General features: G+C 33.0%; 1 protein-coding gene and 1 long non-coding RNA gene across 10 annotated transcripts in view; one reads left to right on the forward strand and one right to left on the reverse strand.

Annotated features, from left to right (window-relative positions):
• Positions 1–20500, reverse strand: part of dome (cytokine receptor domeless) — an 888032-nt gene that overhangs the window by 16254 nt on the left and 851278 nt on the right. For 8 of the 9 annotated variants that reach the window (XM_069837294.1, XM_069837295.1, XM_069837297.1 and 5 more), the window contains 5 exons: positions 16761–16851; positions 14049–14115; positions 13349–13444; positions 6103–6246; positions 4369–4383 (listed from right to left, as the gene is read on the reverse strand). In XM_069837294.1, the coding sequence (XP_069693395.1) occupies positions 4369–4383; positions 6103–6246; positions 13349–13444; positions 14049–14115; positions 16761–16851 (413 nt within the window). The remainder of the gene's footprint in view (positions 1–4368; positions 4384–6102; positions 6247–13348; positions 13445–14048; positions 14116–16760; positions 16852–20500) is intronic. The other variant, XM_069837302.1, reaches the window with a different exon arrangement.
• LOC138707629 (uncharacterized) lies at positions 15112–18522 on the forward strand. Its single transcript, XR_011334301.1, has 2 exons — positions 15112–15897; positions 16890–18522. It is a non-coding gene; the product is annotated as an uncharacterized lncRNA (long non-coding RNA).

Genomic DNA, 20500 nt, shown 5'->3' on the forward strand with positions numbered 1-20500 from the left:
ACTGTATACAGAAGATTTTCGTATCTTCAGTTTGCATTGACCATGTGTCCTTCACCGAAATAATCAGTTTCGTTATAGAAAAAGTTACTGGTGTCATTTTTTTTTGTTTATTTTTGTGACTGATTTTTTTACGGGGGGGGGGGGGGGATGGAGCATAGGAACAGACATACTTAAAACATGATCTCGAAACGTGATATCTCAATATCTTTAGTATGATTTTTATTTTAGTCATTGTGTACAGAATCACTAGAATCACTGATGGTAGGCCTATATTTATTTATATTTTAGGAAGGTAAGAAATATATCTCAAGCTGGTTTCTGATTATGATATACCAGTACAGATCTAGCATAAGGATGATAAAAGTTTAAATACTAAAATCTGTCAGTAAACTGTTAATTCTGGAGCTTCAGATAAAAACACACACACAGAAAGAAGAGACAGATCTGTGTGTAGCTTCATTGTACATTTGAAATATGCTATGGCAGGTCCAGACACAAGGAACACTAATGAAGAAAGAGTACTAGTATGTCAATCACTGTATACAAGTGAATGACTTAGAAACACCACATCTCATAAAGGGAATATTGCTGTTTTTTAGTAGGGCAAATAAATTTACAAGAAAAATGATCTAATCCAAATTTCACAATTACAGGTTATGAAACTGGCCCAATGCGCACATATCACATATATATTGCATCTCAGACTGATTTAAATGCATATATGGATGATGGGTGAAGAGGCAAGATAGATATCAGATGTTTATAATTTCTTTATTAAATTATATGGTCTTGGTTAGTAGTTACGAAATGGGACAAGAAAGCCTATATACAGAGAGTGTTTAAAAAAAGTGTCACATATTTTTACAGAAGATAGCATAGGTCGAAACTAGAAAAAAAAATGTCCTACAAAAATATGTCCAGAAACAAATATCTGTAGAGATATGGACCATGCTGTATTGTGGCCTATGATCGTAATTCGTTTAAAAACACAAAAAATGGTGCATGTTTTGAGAGTAGACAGCATCCTTCAACAATAGTAAAAGAGAATGTAGTAGTAAACAAAGATCCAGGGCACTACAGAGTCTATCATTTTACTTATGTTAGTAAGTATATACAGTACGTAGAGTAGTAAGAGGTGTAGGCTGTCTTTCTGTTTATGCATGATGGACACCACCCCATTTTCTACGCCTCATGCGACAATACTTAACCCAAAGGTTTAATGGGTGATGGATTGGTCGAGGAGGTCCAGTAGCATGGTCTTCCCGATCACCTGATCTAAATCCTTTGGATTTCTGGCTATGAGGACATTTAAAGACATTGATGTATGTTACACCCATCGATCAACAACCTACAACTGTTACAGGAGCGTGTATCCAATGCATGTAAGCAAATCTGACAACAGCCAGGTGTGGTCGCAATAGTTTGTAAGTCACAGAGAAGAAGGGCTGAAACATGTGTAACAATGTGCTGTAACCACATACAGCACCTTCTGTAGTGTCTACGTAACAGAGAGGTGGGCATCGTAGGCCACAATACAGCATGGTCCTTATCTCAACAGAGATTTGTTCCCAGACACATGTTTATAGGAACTTTTTCTTTTTCTTTTTTTTTTTTTAGTTTCGACTAATGCCACCTCCTGCAAAAATATACGACACTTTTTTTAAAACACCCTGTATAGCAGTCTAACTATAATCCTACTTCTGCTCATTAATGTTTTCACAGGACGTTCCTAATTTTATTCTTGGCATTTGTGAAGCAATAAATGCACTACAAGGTAATGTAATCATATTTTCAATCACATTAATTATTTAAAAATAAGTAAATCCTTTCATTTGTCTAATAAACTAAATATTTTAATTCAATATGTTAATATCTTAAAATGTTGTAATGAAATGCTGTTTTGGGTGTGTGTGTGTGTGTGTGTGTGTGTGTGTGTGTGTGTGTGTGTGTGTCGTTGTTATAATATGTTTGAATAGCATTAGATTCTGTCAGTTCTGAAACAGGTATGTCCAGTCAACGCATAGCTACCTAAAATACTGAAATTCTTCTGAAAACTGACGTATTCTGACATTTTAATACTGAAGTCCAGTCAATATATATTTACAAGAGAGAGAGTGAGTAAATGCTCTAATATCACTAAATAAAATTCTGCTCAAATCAATAGAACATAAGTCTGGAGTATGTTTTCTCATTTTATAAAGCATTGAGAAAGCACTGTTTGAATATGTTTTCACGCAGTGTGTAGACAATTTTTAAAATTCCATCAAAATAAACCGACGGCATAATAACAACTGACAGCTTATGTTCATTCCGATATTTAAGCTAGCAATACCTACTAGATGTTAATACAAATTATCACATGTTTGAAGACTTCTTGACTGCAAAATTACGGATTTCTGAAATAGACATTACTGCTATATTACTCAATTTCATGAGGTTAATAGCATGTAATACATATTCCAGTATATGCTTGTTGCTGGACTCCTTATATTGGTGTCCTCATCGGTGGTTTTGTTGCCATGCTAGCTGTTCAATTCAATGTTCGTAGGTTCAAACCTGTCTGAGATTGATGAATTTTAAAGGGTGATAAGAACCTTATCATGACTTTCTCAAGAAGAGATAAAGCTGTGAGTCTCAAGTCGTACATTTACAGCACATAAAAGAACTCCAGACAGAATTTGTCAGTCATTTCTCGTCCACGTTGAATTTCGACACTGAATAATCTCTGTAGTTGAAAATTCGTTAAAAATAAACTATCACTACTGCTACTACCACTATTAACCACCACCAACACCAACTCTTACTACTACTATAGGCCATTTGTTATCTCATGAAACCTACTTGCGTGTCTGGGGAAGAAGAAAGTGGATTGGAAAACTTCCTTCCCTTATTGCACTTCCACTTGTAGCTAACTAGCTCACTTACCCTCACCATAAGATTCTTACTATGAGCTATGGCGCAAGAATGCATTTGGTTTCACGAGAAAACGAATGGCATATACTACTACTGCTACTACATTATATTAGTGCATGAATAATTCAACAAAATAATTAGTAATTTAGTAATATTTATAAAGATAAGGGGCAAGGATTGTTACTTTACATGACGTACAAATCCAAATGTTGCATCACCTAAACAGTCTGTAATATTTATTTTTATTCATAGGCAAAATTCATGATATAGTATATATAAAAGAAACTTTGTAGTCCTACATTACAAATGCAAAAGACTGGAATTTACGAGATGTTCGGAAACAAAATCAAATATAAAATATAGGCTACTGTTATATTTTCATGAACTTCTTTGAAATACAACGTAAATAACTGATAATAATATTAATAAAGAAACATCTACTTAATTTCAAAGAGTGAAAATGAAATAAAAATATACATATACGTAACACATTACTTAGAATAACGTTATATGCTGTATATTAAAACATAATTTATACAGGATAAAAATATATGGATTTAGGTAGGATTTAAGTTTGAGGTATGACAACGGAAATATCACAACAGTTTGTCAAGGACAACAATAAAAGTCTAATATAATTTGTGGGTAGTGCGGATGCCCATTGTTATGCTCACGTTTCTAATTAAGATTATGATAATTCTAACAAGTTTAAGAATCTTATTTTTATTTCATGACTTACACGAGAATGTAAAAATATATATTACATCCTATGAAGTGGCCAAATGTTAACCACAAAAATGGCAGCAAAGAAAATTGATCGAAATACTATATGGAAGATAATATTCCGTAGCTTCCAAACTACTCTGTGTTAGAGTCTACAGTACAGCACCATATTTCATTTATATACAAAATATAAACTTGAGAATCATATAATTATAATGATATGGCTTAGATAACAAAGTCTAAACAATGATTCCATAAAAATAACATATTAAAATAAGTATCCAAGACAAATCAATTTCTCAACAATTCTTTAAATGTAGCTATTTGAAAATCAGACAGATTAAACTTCATAATAAAACCCAGAAGCAATTTTATAGAGATGCCTCCTCAGTAATCATTCATTATTACTTAGAATAATCTGGTATAAGAAAGAGAAAATTTTCCTCTAAAAGTAAGGTCACAATGAATATTACAACTAGGTACTTAAAATGTAATGTGACAATTAGTTCTCTGCTTTTTATCTACCCTGATTAAATAAAATAAAATGAAGCAGGACTTGGAAACACCACATAACTCTGCATATACTATTGAATGTACAAATTTGCATAATTTCTCAACATAATTTACTTAACTGTACTACAAAAGTAACTAAAAACTATTGCTGTGTTTGCCAAATAATCATAACTACATCTATATGACTTCCATAGAAAGCTGTCAGCACTGAATGCTTACCTTAAGCACAGCTAGCTGCAGTTCCCAAGATAAAAGTAAAATATTATTTCAGATTTCAGATCTTTGCAACACAATTATAAATTACACCACATTCGAATTAACAAACAAATTAAAGTTTTTCTTGTATGTAAAACGGAGGAGCCTTACATATTAATAATCTACAACATACTGAATATGCAACTGTTGAGGACACTAACTTCCTGATACATTAGTGTTCAATATTACCGTTTCATACAAGATCAGGTAGGACCCATAGCATTTATTGTTGTTTCAAATTTGACATTCGTCAATAAAACTTATTTAACAAATCAAAACAAAAACTAAAACATAATTTTTATCACCAAAAACGATTGATACCAGTAATAACAATTTTACCCTAAATTAAAATCAAACTATTATGGAGATACGATAAAAATTCAAATGATTGAAAAAATATCAAAGAGGCTGTGAACTCCTACACTGCAGGTGACCTACTTACAAATGCATTAAATATTGTATAAAAATTAATAGAGATCGAGCTCCTTAGAATAAAGATTCATCGATTATAAGCCCAGCATTTACTCTGAATCAGAAAGTCGCTATCTATACTTAAATAATATCAAAGAGCATTCTTATAGTCCTGACAACCTCCACAAGTGATCAGAAAAATTATGCACAGTGCAGAGCATATGTAATTGTAAGTAATTTAATCAACCGCACAATTTTTCATACACTTTATAATGCGCAATCAGGTTCACTAAATTGAGAATCTAAACCTTTTCTCTCAGTTTCTTGAACACCTATCAAATTCTTAATAATAATTTTTTTTCTGATTCTCATGAGTCATATGATTACATGACTATTTCTTCTTAATATACATTACAGAAGTATGCTTCAGATGTAAAGATATATATGTATGAAATCTATTATAAAGAAAAAATTTATGGTCACACTAAAAATATTCACACAAATAAAGTCATTTTACATTAGTAAAAATATTAAATAATGGCACCCATTATTCTTAAAATAACTGCAAAAACTGATTACATTTTGGGCCTGACACTGGTGCCTTGCCTTAAAAAAAATAGAAACAATGCCTTACATGTGTAAGGAATAACAAAATTGTGTTTCAAATTGTTACAATTAGTTAGTAATTCTATAGAAATATTGAAACATTCACCTGCATTGGGTGCTTATAAATTCGAGTAAAATTCATCACTGGAGAAGACTACTGTGTTTTACAATGTAAAGAAGTTAATGCAGTAAACTTATTTAATCTCAAACTTCTAAAACACCAGTGAAAACCGTCAAAGAACACCTATGTTATATTAACCACTAGAACATCAATGAATATTACATACTGCATGTGCAACATATAACTGTTTGTACAGTACAGTATGTGTTTGAGTTTCATTATTTGATATGGTTATTTCACTCGTGTTATTTATATTCGTACTAGATTGAAGATTATATATCCAATATAAAAAAGAAAATACTACAGAAAATATTGTAAAACTGCCATTATTCATCCAACCAAAATTAATATAATATTACGTATATAATGCAAATCACAAACCTAGATTCTTTTAACATAACTATTCTAAGAGTGTGAACAATGTGAAAAAAAATAGCTGTTACACTTTTGTACTGCAGACCTAACTCAAATAATTAACCCCTGGCCTAATAAAATGACCTACTGGATGACCTTACAAGAACGAGACTTGCAGTTCACATCTTAAAGCATAGTAATCTCACCTGATCAACCTCAGTGCCAGAATCAGACGAGAACTGAGTGCCAGATGTTAAAGAAGAGGAAACACTCTCGTGCCCAGAACTGCAGCCACTGCTATCTCCACTAGGATTACGTCCATGTCTTTCTTCTTTCTTCTGCAACAGTCTCTGAAGAATGGCAGATGGAAATATTATGTACCGGTAATCCATTTATAATGTGCAGGAGTAGAATATTTAAAATACTGATTGCGTTTTTGCGAGATGGAGAGAGATATTCAAACGATGTGAACCCAAGTCGTGTATGTTCAGAAACAAAAACTTCTACCAATAATAACAGTTGGTGGGTGGGATTGTTCGACAAGTGGCGTTTTGAGTCTGCCTATTGTCATAGTGTCACTTACTTATAGATCACTTATCACTGTAGTATCGATCAAAAAACATGGTATCATCTTTAATTTAGAGATGTCACCAGAATGGAGCAAAATGTATGTGAAGATGACATACATTGTCAGTTCAGGGCAATTATGCATAATGTGTATACTGTACATTAGGAAAGGAAAAAGCCACAACTCTGAGTAAAATAGAACGGAGGAAGTATCAGCACTAAAGTCAGTTGGTCCTCTGTTACGAGAATTTGTGGAAGAGACAGAAAGCAAATAAAAGCACACAAATTCCAAGTTCTGTGATATACCATAAGGGTCAAAAGTGTTTCTATGTGAAGAATACAGCTCTCAGATTTGGTAAGTGTCATAAGACGTCTTATAGGTAAAAGAAAAGGCAAGTAGATGCTTGGGAGGAATGGAGGCAGAGCTCCATACTTTCATGACTTGGCAATAGAATGAGGTATGTGTTTTCGCCGATTGCTTTTCACTCCAGGAAATAACTGGGAAATTTGATTCAACGATTTTGACCCTTGCGAAAAGTGAATAGAAATGCAGAAACAAGTGCTTGCTGAACTGGTGAGTCGGTGGTAATGGCAATCTGCATCTTGATTCCCAGTATCAGTGTTGCAGTACAGTCTGTACAATAAGTGTGTACGAAATTCCTATTATGCAAATATTTGGCAACTGGATATTGAAGATAATAAACCTGTTTTGGTATCATCAGTCCAAGACTTTGCAATGGTGCCACTGTTAAGCATGTAGGTTTTTTGTAGAATGGGGATACTTGCCATAGATGTGTGATTCAACAGCATGTTACACAAAACTAGAAATAGTTTAAAAAATGTCTATAAGCTCAAAGTTTAGTCTATATCAGTAGAATAATATAATATATACAAATTATGCGTGCTGATTTCGTTTTTTCAGAAATAAGGGAAAAATATGAATGTTGCAAGTTGCTCCGCTGGTGGGGTAACTTGGAACAGTAATTAAATAATCCTGTAATGTCAAATTAGTACTAAATAACGTCACTTGCAACACTCAATACCTTTCCTTTTATATTATACTACATTGGATAATAAAAAGACACACAATTTCACATTATTAAGCATGGTAAGTTAATAGAATTTGCACAGTGAAACTGGAACTTTTTTGTGTTTCCTTGGCATCCTAATGTAAAACAAGAAATTGTTTTGCAAATAATTACGTAAGTCTTATACAAAAATAACACTTCCATATTACAACATGCATTATTATGGTAAAACTCTGAATGAAAGCTGTTTTTTTGTTATTTTTTAAATGCTAAGAAAGTGGGTGTGGCAGTGTTGCAAGTTACCCCAACAGGAGCAGCAATCCATAAAATTGTAAATTTACAGAGAATGGTACCATATTATTCAACATAACTATAGGACATATTTCTTTACATTATAGGCTATTTAAGCCATAATTACCTAACAAATGGTCTCCAGATGCACCCTTAAGTATACACAGCAGAAGTTTATCGTGTTTTGATTTTCGCCATTTCACAATAACAACTTTTAAGTTTACAAATAATCTCATAAAAATTAGAATTGCCGCCTAAAACAACATGTTTGAGATAGAGCACACTCTGCTAAACAAATGACAAATGAAAAAGTAAAGGTTAAAAGTAACAAATGTTGGTAAACATAAGAAATTAAATATACATTCACATTGTTGCAAGTATCCTCATTCTGCAGTAATAATTATGCACCTTTCTTCTGCCTTAAACTTTCCTAATTTTCCGAATTCTTTCAAATCGTTGAGAGACACTTTTCACAAATTTTTCTTCGCAATACTATTTTCCCCAAAAATATCATTTTTCACATAAAATGAATTCCCGAAACAAAATTTTCCCAGTGTTCCTTTCCTACTTCGTTTTTTTAAAAAATTGGAATACCCAGAAGCACATATCAAAATAGATAGGCCTAATATATTTCCCATTTTGTCACAATCCATTGTTCTTAATATCACTTAGCAACATTAGTTTGTACATTTTATGTGATTTAATATTTTAGAGTTATGGCAGAAGTAATAAATTCACATAGGAGAGAAAAACTACTCAACGCAAATGGTTATCCGTAACAAACATTCAGTGAGGAATGGGAAAGTGTATTGGAATTGAAGTGCAAAACTGAGTGTTCAGCTCAAACAATAACTTCAAGTAATGGACATTGTACAAACATGAGAAGGAACCAGATACTTTTCTACATACACATACTCCAAATTTAGAAGAGTTAGAGGCCCTGCAAATTATTGCGAGTGTGAAATAAATTGCAACTGAACATCCTGTAGCATCCCAGCCCGAATTTTAAGGAACGAGTTGCGATATTTTTTTAACTAATGGCGGGCACTTGACTTGTGTCATTTGCCCAAGTGTCCCCATCTTGAGGGCGACGCGCTGAAGCTTGTATTTCTTTCAGTTGCCATGAAGGCTTTGCCCTTGGTGCACCATAGGAGGCGAACTATGTTACACCATATTATGATGCTGATTAATGGAGCAATGGTGAATACCAGTAGGGGAAATGAGAATACTCCATGAAAACCTACCACCAAGGACTGTTTTTGTCCATCACAAATTCCAGTTGGACATGCCAAGATTCGAAGCCGGGTTATCAGCATGGAAAACTGACACTCTAGCTGTTTGGCTAATAGTGCGCCCAAGTTGTGAGAAATATCATATGGTATTTTAGCAAAACTCCACAATTGACAAATTGTAGGAAATTTATTATTCGTTAACATCTGAAAGACATGCCTCCATACCCTGCGAGTATAAAACAATAGAATGAATTACCTGGAAAATTTAAGCAAACACTAGCTGGAGATTACTTTTACTTCATGATTCTTTTGAAGATAACAAATACAAGCAACACTGTGGAAGAATTATCATCACGGTAAGGAGGGACAATTTGAAAAGACTTTCCAATAGTGAACTCTGGTTCATTGACACGACTTTTGCATTGGCGACCAATATTTTTCTTCAATTATTTACCATTCTTGGATCCATTGAACAGATACTAATCAGGGGGGACAGTACACACAATTGCTTTGCCTTCCGTGTACGTGCTCTTAAAACCAAAACATAAAGCAGTTTATAATATAGTACATCAAATCATGTTTGCAGAGGCCAGGAAATTTGAGATTCCCATTACTTTAGCACACTTTATGATGACTTTCGAACCCGAAATCATAAATGAAATGAAGACTAATATTGTATTGTATGTGTTGTATTGCATTTATGAACATTCCATGGTATTCATACATTACTTCACAGCTAGAATATGTCAAATGAAAAAAAAAATCTTAATAGTTTAATTATGGTCACTGTCTAAGAACATATACAGAAAAGTTTTACAATATAGTCTACTAGCACAACACAAAGTATTAGGAATGCCAATTTCGCAAACTCAATAATACAGAGAGAACAAATGCATGGATGTCTATTCCATGGGCCTAAAGGCATGCTTTTGTCCCAGGTCAGCCTTCGAAAAACCAAGCTAATTATCTATTGATAAGGACTGTAAACTAGCTGTAGGAATTAACCTGTTCCTCCCTCTTCTTACATCAATGCAGCATCAACAAATTTGTTTATGATGAATTCCTCGTGACTTACTAGTGTAACTTCCAAGGCCAGGGGCCAAGATTGGTGAATCCAAGTGTACACAATTTGACAGGAAGATGAGTGAAACCTGGGGTCATTATGGATGTTTTGGCAATGAGAAAAATCCCACCACCTAACAGGAATGAACCTGGGATCTGCCAGTCTGTAGTCAGTTGCTCTATCAACTGAGTTACTCAGTCTTATAAATAATTCCTATATTTTTTTATTGTTAACGCTCAAAGTTATATATTGGAAAGCAAAGGAGAGCATTTCAAATAAAGGCAATTTTAATTCTTTCTGCTGCCTGATTATGAAACTGGGGTTCATGTGTCAAAGATTGACGGCAACAGGATAATTGTTGGTCGGTCTGTCGGTCAGTCACTCAATTACGAATTAGTCATAAGTATGTTTCAGCATCATCCAGTAGACTTTTCTAATGTCTTCCTTCTGTCTATAACCTTTTTGTTTGTAATAAAACTGTTACTCCAGACTTTCTGTTTTTCTCATAGTCAAGATAGTCTAGACAGAATGTATCAAATAACTTTCTATAATATAAGCCAAGGTATGACAGTCCATGAAGGACCATGACCGACCAGCCAGCTGCTGGCCTTACGTCCATATGCCAAAGCAGAGGTGGACTATCATCTAACCAGAATGGAAGTATCATGTGGCTAGCACGATGATTCTCCCAGCCATTATAGCTGGCTTTTGTAATCGAATTTTGCTACCTATCATAGCTCTCCAAGTGCATCACGATGCTGGGTGTGCACTGGTCCCATACATTGGTCGAAATTTCATGAGAAAATTTCTTCCACGAGGAAAATGACTTTCTATAGTTCTTAAATTTTATCAGTGACTGGTTACACTTTCAACTGAGGCATTCTCTGGAATAACAACTTAACGTATGTTACTTCGTTTTTCCATTTCCAGCATATAACAACATATCTCCCTCCTGACAAAATATTACTTCCCTCCAACAAAAACTGCGCCTTCTACGAACATCTGAATGTCGTTCTGCACAATGTTGTTATACTAGAACTAAAATGTTTGTTGCTCTATATCTGAAATTCAAGATTTTGTAATTAAGTTCTTGTTCCAGAGAACACCTCAATTCTTCTAGAATTTCGTAATTTCCCTTCTGGTTGGAATAATCAGAGTTATTTAAAACATTATCTCCACTCATTTTCCATAATTTATTCTATGTTAGTTTTATAAATGCCAATATACATGGACTGTTGTTGCCAACCATAAGTCTGGAGAAAGTGTAATGAAAAGTTTTCACTATTGCTTCATCTACAACACGCACATTCACAGGAAAAATCATGTTTTTGAGACACGCAAAATGAATAAACCACTGAATGCACACCTCTGACTTCTTGTCTTTCTCAGATGTGTATCTGTGTCTCATATGTTCACTCCTCCTCATGTGCACAGGATTGGATCAATGTCTACTGGAAACCCCTCTATCATTTCTGATGTATTATTGTGAAGTAGAGTACTTACACCATCCAAACATATTAGAGCACAATCTGATCTTTCAAACTCTACATGGCAAATAATTTGAGAGACTGAAATATTAGATAAGAATTAATATTCGAAAAATTAAATAGGTAGTATAAAGAATATGATCAGTCAATTTTAACATCGCTAAACATGATCAACCAAGAAGAAGAGGATATGCTTTTGAGATCACTCTTGATGAATCCGTGAACAATGTGTAATGAAGTATGTCAGAGTGAAATTACACAATACTATGAGATTCCAGAGTAATTTGGAAAAAATTTAAGGACTGCCATTTTGTGCTAACGTGATTTCTTTAACATACTCTTTCAGGCAACTGCAGTAACTCAGATGACTAAGCATAAGACCAGAAGCAAAAAAGTTACGAGTTAACAGTGTGCATTAGTTCGTCACTTTTAGCTTTAAAGCATAGAGAAAGGCAGATATTACTGCTTTCCTTAATACTGCATGAGCAGTATAAGATGAAAATAAATGCAAACAAGAAGAAGACCATAGTTATCGGAAGAAAACTGAAGGTAAACCTGCGAATTCGAAATGAGGTAGTGGAACAAGTGGACAGCTTAAAATATTTCGAGTGCACTGAAAGTATTGTAAGAAGACGTTTGGGGCAGAAGAAGATATCAGATAATAGACAACATTAAGATACATGGATCGTATGTGGTGACTAAGAGGAAGATGGAAAAGAGGAATGATTGGAGATTGCTTGGTTTGCAATGAAAGAACTGTCCTTGGGCAAAACAAACTGAACCAATGAATACAGTGTCTTGTTTTGAACAATATTATCTCAATATTAGCCTCGCCCTGTTTACATTAAAAGGTACGTTTCTATCATATGGAGGAAAGGAATATGAGATTGTAACTTACAACTGCAGAACAGTCACGATATTTACTTCTTCACAGAATCAGTTGTGTTATTAGAAAATTATTATTTTCTAGTTGACTCTGTCATGAAACCTAAAATGAATATGCCATCATCCGCGTGTGGTAATAATGACAAAAAATACTGGTAATAAACAAGTTAGGTAATTTCCAATAATCGAATATGTCAAAATTTTCTTCATAAACAATTTAAGTTCTGAATTTGAAGTTCAAACATATTTAATGCTTCCAAATTGTTAAGTACTGGTAATTTGTGTTCAGAATTACTCTACGACAATATCACATAAATACTATAATATGTTGTCCCTCCTCTGGAAAACTAGCGAAAGTGACAAATAAGCGACCCTGCACTTAAGGTCTATATTGTGCTATTTAATAGTACAATATGGACCTTAAGTACAGGGTCGCTAATTTTTCACTTTCGCTAGTTTGCCAGAGGAGGGACGATGTGTTCAATACTCAACAGAGGAAAATAATGAAGAAAATATAACACATAAAAAGAAGGATAAACTATTTGGGACGCGAACTAGGAAATCTCCACTAGCAATTTCACACTTATTCATTGAAATACTGCGGTAAGCTCACAGAAGTTGCAGGAAACTAGTTACATTAATACAAAAGACTGCAGATAGTTATTTTAATTGTCAGTACCTCGAGAATATTTTAGTACTGTTTAATTTAACTCTGCTGTTACTTTGTTTCACATTAACTACCATCCAGGAAATGTGCGTCTTTATCTAGTACGTCATTCCTGGTCTATGCCAGTTGATTGGTGTGGGACAATTGTAAATATGATTAGTTCCCTATAAGGATAGAATGATATATATGACGAAAGATATATGAGGAAAATACAGTTACTTATACTGCTTACCTCTTCATCAGCTGGAGCATTTGAACGTGGTTTTCCTGGAATATGATCACGTGTTTCAACAGATGGCCAAAATTCTGGAGGATCCTTCTCCTTCTCCTGCAGGACAAATTTAATATCAATAATAATTAAATACGAAATAATAAAAGCTTAACATTATACTATGTACCATATATTGTTTAAAAATCTAAGGCATTAAAATAGAAAAATGATAAACAATATGCAAGGCGAAGTTGCATATTTTATATATTCACTATGAATTAATTAATGAAACTATAGGAAAACAAAGTGGAGGAGGAGAAATATGGGAGAAGAAATAAATACCGGTAATATTAAAATGAATAAAACATTCATTCCAATAGTTTACGAGAAAACAAAGAAGGCGGATAAAGAGACCAAAAGGATTTCAGACTATCTTTCAAGACGAACAGTATTGAAATATTTATTTCTTTAAAACTTCCGAAATAACTCTTCTATCACTTTAAAGATTTCTGAAATAACACTCTATATATATATATATATTGTATTTATCACAACTATCATTAGATGTGAGATCTGTTACAATTAACGAACTTTAAATCATGACCAGAAATAAATATGATCAGATCAGCATGTTGAAACTTTTATAGGGAAATTAACCATCACTATTCAAAGATTTAACTAATTAATCACTGTACAAAGGTTTAACTAATTAAATACTCACAGATGGATCAAGGCCGGGTGGTAACTTGACTTCAACATCTCTCATCTCTTTGCATCGAAGCCACGCCCTAGAACAAAAAATTAAAACCATATTTCATCACGAATTCTTTCAAGAATAAAATTGTCATCACAATTCTTTTCTTTGTATCTGACAAAGAATGTCTATGCAACACAAAGGGATGATGACAATGATGACAAGGAGATGGAGCAGGATGTGGTGATGATGATGATGATGATGATGATGGCAGAAAGATGGAGGAGGACGATGTTGTTGTTGATGATGATGATGATGATGATGATGATAAGGACGATGACAACGACAATGAGGGCAAGGAAATGGAGCAGTTGACAATTACGCTGATGACGACAACAAACAAGAGAAGCAGCAGTAGCACAAGGAAGACAACAAAAAAAAACTTTTTTAAAGTACACAAGTTCTTATGACAGGGTAACAATTACATTGCAAGAAAAAGACGCCATTGTTCTGTTGATAGTTTACACATGAACAACTACATTAAACCAATGAATTAACACAGCTCTATGAGGTAAGTTCAGCTTCAAGAGCTTCTTCTTGGAGCAATCACCTGTCGTCACAGTTCACCTCTCTCTCCCACGACTATGTTTGGTTTTCTTGGAAGTCCAACACCAAGATCCGATCCTTTTATTTGAATTTAATGGCCTGTCCATCAATTGGTTCCCCTCTTCAAGTTCATTATGGCTAACATCTCACTCGGCTACTGGGCATAACAATCATGCCTTGGGTGGTACTTTGTGTTTAATGGGCGAGAAGTCAAGCAATTAACCCATGGCAATGAATCCAATACTCTTAAGAAGTTTTATCCTGGAAATATTTCTACAGAAACTCTCATAAGGAACACTGATTAATGTTGCTAAACCGATGAAAGTGATTTAAAATGAAAACAAGACAGCTTTATCTTCTAAAGTTCATGCCCTTTTTTTTTTCTTCCTCTTTGCTTTTTTTGCTGTGTCACTTCTTGGGTAAGCGTTTAATGATCATCAGTTCAAGGAAATATCCTCTCGAATGATGATTGCTGAATTTTTTCCCCCTCTGACATAAACTCTGTGTGGCAACCAGCACTCAAGTCATGCATGAGATGGTTTCCCATGGTGTACATTTTGCAACGCAATGGGCAACTTGATTGTCAACAGGAGTTCCGAGAAAAGAGCAGATATAAGAACAGATTCTCTAACTGGAACTGGACTTCATGCTTTCTAATGGCTTTTCTAGCAATGTAAGAATTTCAAAATACCTCTGAGGTCAAAGATACTACTGCTGCAATAAACATCATACTCCTATCTGGAGTGATGAATGGCATCAAGAAACTTTCGAAATAAATTACGAAACAGACAAGAGCCTCTATACTTTCAGCTGTGTTAGGTATGAAAAAAAGAAAGAATTCAAGACTGCGTAATTTAAAGTTCATTCTTATGGTCGTTTCTCGAGAAATATATCATCTCGCATAGTCTTTAAGGCAACAACTCGAATCTCTTAGGTCTCTTAGGAGCTTTTCAATTTAAAGAAGCTTAAACCTTCTGAATTACTGTGAAGTATCCATCAGCAGCCATAAACTCTCTACAGACCACAATAAAACCCTTACAAGGATTTTCTGAGAAACCTGTTTACCCAGCCAGGCTACAAATTACTGATTCCAGGAAGAATTCTTTTCTGCTCACTGAAAACTATCCCCTCCTCTCCTCCTACCAGAGGAGGAGCGAGCATTCTGTTAATCTACATAGAGATCTGCCACAGTTGGTGCAAGGTCCTGAATGTGGTCAGATCTCCTTCCTTGTGGAGACATAATTGGTGGTGGATACGAAGTGGATGTTAGGTAAGTCTGCAAGCAATCAATTTGACACAGCCATTTCCAGAGAAGTTCACCTCCATAGGTGTCATAATAGAACAAATTCACACTAACAATTCTTCCAAGAATAACTGGATATGGAAACATACGTCCAATATTTAAGAACTGTCACATCAACCTTTCATTCTTCTGAGTTGTTCTTATAAAACATAATTTAGAATTCACAAATTAAAACTCACACCTATTAAAAAACGTGAAATTGTGCACTTTGAATACACACATTATATAGTTGTGAGCTATTGAAAAAGAATTTTAGGACTATTCAGAAGCAAATGTTCGTCTTTTCCTTAGCTAAATAATTATACGGACCTAAATAATTTTCAAAGCTTATTTTCATAAAAAAGGTACACATTTAAATTTCTCGGATCAACATATTATGAAGCATTATAATTATTTTTATTATACATCTAGTAACCACTAATTATAGTCAAAAATTACCTCTACATATTACAGATTTATTAATGCGAAATTTACTTAGTTTACCAAACATGAGTACAACTACTTTCTCATATGCATTCATAATTTGAGTACAATAATTCCATTTGACTGATCCACCATTGTGAAATCAGCAGCAGAGAGCTTATAGAACTTGTTTATTCTTTTAGGTTGCGTTAAACAAATCATTCATTGGATAAATACAATTTGTAATATTTTTATTTAAAATATACATATTCTTTTCTAGATTCTTTAATATGTACCAAGAAGTGTTGATCTCTTCAAGTTACCAATGAAATTACAACAATATTTATAACCGACATCCAGAATGATCATGAAGACATTCAAATAAACACTTCTACGTTTATTATATTGTATTGTGCTTGACAACTTACCTTTTCCCCACATAGCAGAACAAGACGATCAGAGCAATGAACACAATGACTCCACACAACCAGATGACAATGATCACACCGTGTGGAATAACTGCAACATGAATAACAATTATGTTAATATATTTTCAGAATTATGTCGGCATATGGAAACTGGAAACAACAAACATCTTGCTGCCGCTACTGCCTATACTGAGTGCAAGAACATCATGCAACAACATTTTGAAACTGGAAAGTTTCATAACTGTGTTGTATCCATAAAGAAGATGGCAGTGGATCACAGATGACTAAGACTCGTGACTACGAATATTCTACATTAGATGTCATTGTTCAAGGTTTTAGTTGCTGAAAGAAGATTCTTGTGATAATACTTTCAATGTGTTTGGTGTGAGAGAACGTAATGTGATTAAGTACGTACAAGTTTAGTGAATTCTATATGATTGTCTGCAAATTTTAAGAACATTATTTTTTTCACACTGACGGCTGTGAGATATATTTTGCATGCTCCAACATTTGTTTCGTGTGAAGTCTTTTTAATTGTAATTATAAATTATGTGTTACATGAGCAGAATATTAATTCGTGTTATCTCACATGTGGTTCGAAAAGAGCTTCACTTATTTATTTATATAAAAAAATATCTTTAATTATCATTATTATAAACTTTAGCACGTGATGAGAAAATGCTAACCAATATGATGTTTGTCTTTATATAATGTTACTCAAACTACCAGTTAGTACTACAGTGAATACTAATGAAACAGTATGTATATGCATAAAAATGTTTTTGGCTCATATTATGAAAACACTACCGATACTGAATACTACATATACAGAGAAATAATTTCATATAACTTTTTGTAAATAATTAAAGTTTAATTGGTGAAAAACCAAACTTGGTAAACTGCTTATTTCTCTTATGAGATTAAATGTATATTACTTTTAATCAACTCAATTCAATGTACAAATATACGTAACAATTCTGAATGATATTTCCAAAAAAATTCTTACCACCTTTCCAAAAATGCAGATATCATAGCATTGCTATCAAATTTAGATATCTATACGATATCGTAACATCAAATACATTACAGGTTTCGTTTTTAGTTCTCTTTGTAAATTTCAAGACACGAAACTGCGTACTTTAATACTACCAATATATAAACTGTCAAAACTGAATTAGTAGTAATTTAATTATTAATAATAATTGTAAACTGTCATACTCATTACGGACTGTTAAATAAAGATGTCATGGAAGATATTTTTTTAACTAGACTGAACATTATAAGAGAGAATAGTACTAAATCTTTTTTAAATTTCATCTTTAAGTAAAAGGTACTAATTTCACAGGATATTTCATGTAGTATTTATATGCAGGTGAGAGCTGTATTTCAGTCCATTTTTATACTTAACAATTTGTTTTATTTAATGTTTAAACATATTATATAAAACCTGTAACACAGTCTTTTATTTATTTGGTGTCTGTAAAATGTAGATGAAGTGGTTTCTGCTTTAAATATTCTCCACAACAAATTCCTAATAATGGAAGAAGGAATACAATCCATTTTCTTTTACTGTTTTGGAGATTAATACTGTTTCTTGGTATTCAGGGGGAGATTAAAATCTGAATATTTCGCCTGTATAAAAACTTTATTGTACATACTGTATTTATTAATTATTTCATACAATGTATTTAAAGCTCAAGCGAAGTAAGATTATACAATTTTTGCATTTAACTATTGCTTAAATAAATTATTCTTTCAAACAGACTCCTTTCTTTTCCTACAATATCCTCAAATTTTTATGATACATCCCTTCTTCTCCTCTGCAGCAACAGACGAAACTTCTACATTTCCTATTTGATCTTTCATAAAGCCCACTAGGAAGAAGAAGGAAAAGGTATCTGTTCTAATGCTACTACAGATATCGTCTCAAAGTCTATTACTTCTTGATACGTGTTTCTGGCTAGTCTAAGCCAACTACACGAAATCTGTGGTGTTGAGACACGTGTAAGTAGTTACAAATACCTACATGTAAATCGACTTATAAAGTCAACTTCATTGAACTCTAACTCTTTTAACTTTATTAATAAATGACGATTAAAAAACCGCAATTTTTCAACTATTAATAATTTATAAAAAGTAATTCTCTGAGTTCGCAAGCACGTTATGAAAGCCATAAGATCAGTGCAACTGCTGAATTTATAATTTTAAAGTAATGTAAGATAATAATACACATTTAATTTTAATTATATGTGTAAGCATTATTTGATGTATATTTCCTTGAATTATATTAAAAACGAAGTTTCAAATACTGAGCATGTATTTATTTGTGTTTCATATATTACATTTATAATGTAAATATACGAATCCAATAATGAAATACCAATCAAAAAATCACAAGCTCCATGGTTGTGTTTTTATGTATTTGGCATATAAGTTAAAAATTTATTCTTGAAACAACTACGTACAAGTACACACATCTATGTACTCACTAAGTATTTGTTTACCAACAACTGGTACGGTACAGTCATTGTTAAAGTGTATAATCAAATATGTAATTAAATTCCTACATGGAAAAATGCTGAAACTTATCAACTAAAAAAAAAAAATGCATTACACTGAAGTTACGAATATAATTGATAGTACCGGTAATGAATACTGTCAATGTAAGCCTACTACCATTTTCATTCAACTTGTAGAAAACCCCGCTTACTTTCAACCGAATACAATATATTTTCTCTGATTCTTCTTTCAGGATTACGAAGTCAGCATTCTTCGAGCTCATGTCGGAATTAAGGATAGTATAAATTATTTGAATGATCCCTAATACAGTACAGTATATGTATCTTGTAATCACCAGTAAGATTTAATGAAACAGCTCTGCCTAATACAGACTGGATTTCTCCAATCTCAGCCACACGAGGCATTGTCCAGACTCAGATTCCATGTTATAAGTTATCATTGTGCTTGACCTGTGTGTACTGGTGTTACATTTCAATCTGAAGTGTATCTACATTCATTCATGTTGTGACCAAACTAAACTTGAATTTATGGGTTTCAAGATGTTTGTTAACTAGGAAGGGACTAAGGCAAGGTGATTGTGTGATTCATTAGCATGTATGCTATTCAATATAGCTTTGGAAAATATAATAAGGATGCATAATAAGAATATATTTTACAGATCAGTCCAAATAATAGAAAATGTTGATGACATTGATATCATAGCTAAATCATAAAAAGCAGTTAAGGAAACTTTTTGAAACTGGAAAAAAACTGCAAAAAACATAGACCTAAAAATTAACGAAAACGAAACAAAATATATGGAAATAACGAGTAAATCAAGCAATGATTAACTTTTTTTTGTATATAAATATAAAATCAGAAAGGTGAAAGAATTTAATACTTAAGCACAATAATTACAGATGAGAATAAAATGAACAAAAAATTAACCACAGATTAATGCTAGGCAACAAAGGATATTTTGAAATTAAGAAATAACTTAACTCAGATACCTTAGCCTTCAAACAAAGACCAAAATATATAAATATCTTCTCAGATCTGTTGTCACTTATAGCTGTGAAAGCTGGGCTTTAAAAAAACACAAGAAAATAAGCTTAAATTATTTGAAAGAAAAATATTGAGGACAATTTTTGGCCCTGTATGTGATAATGATGGCGTATTAAATATAATGATGAATTGTATGAGGATTATGGTGACAATGATATACTTAGAATAACTAAAAC

The sequence above is a fragment of the Periplaneta americana genome, chromosome 10 (genome assembly GCF_040183065.1).
Source record: "Periplaneta americana isolate PAMFEO1 chromosome 10, P.americana_PAMFEO1_priV1, whole genome shotgun sequence".
NCBI classification, from domain to species: domain Eukaryota; kingdom Metazoa; phylum Arthropoda; class Insecta; order Blattodea; family Blattidae; genus Periplaneta; species Periplaneta americana.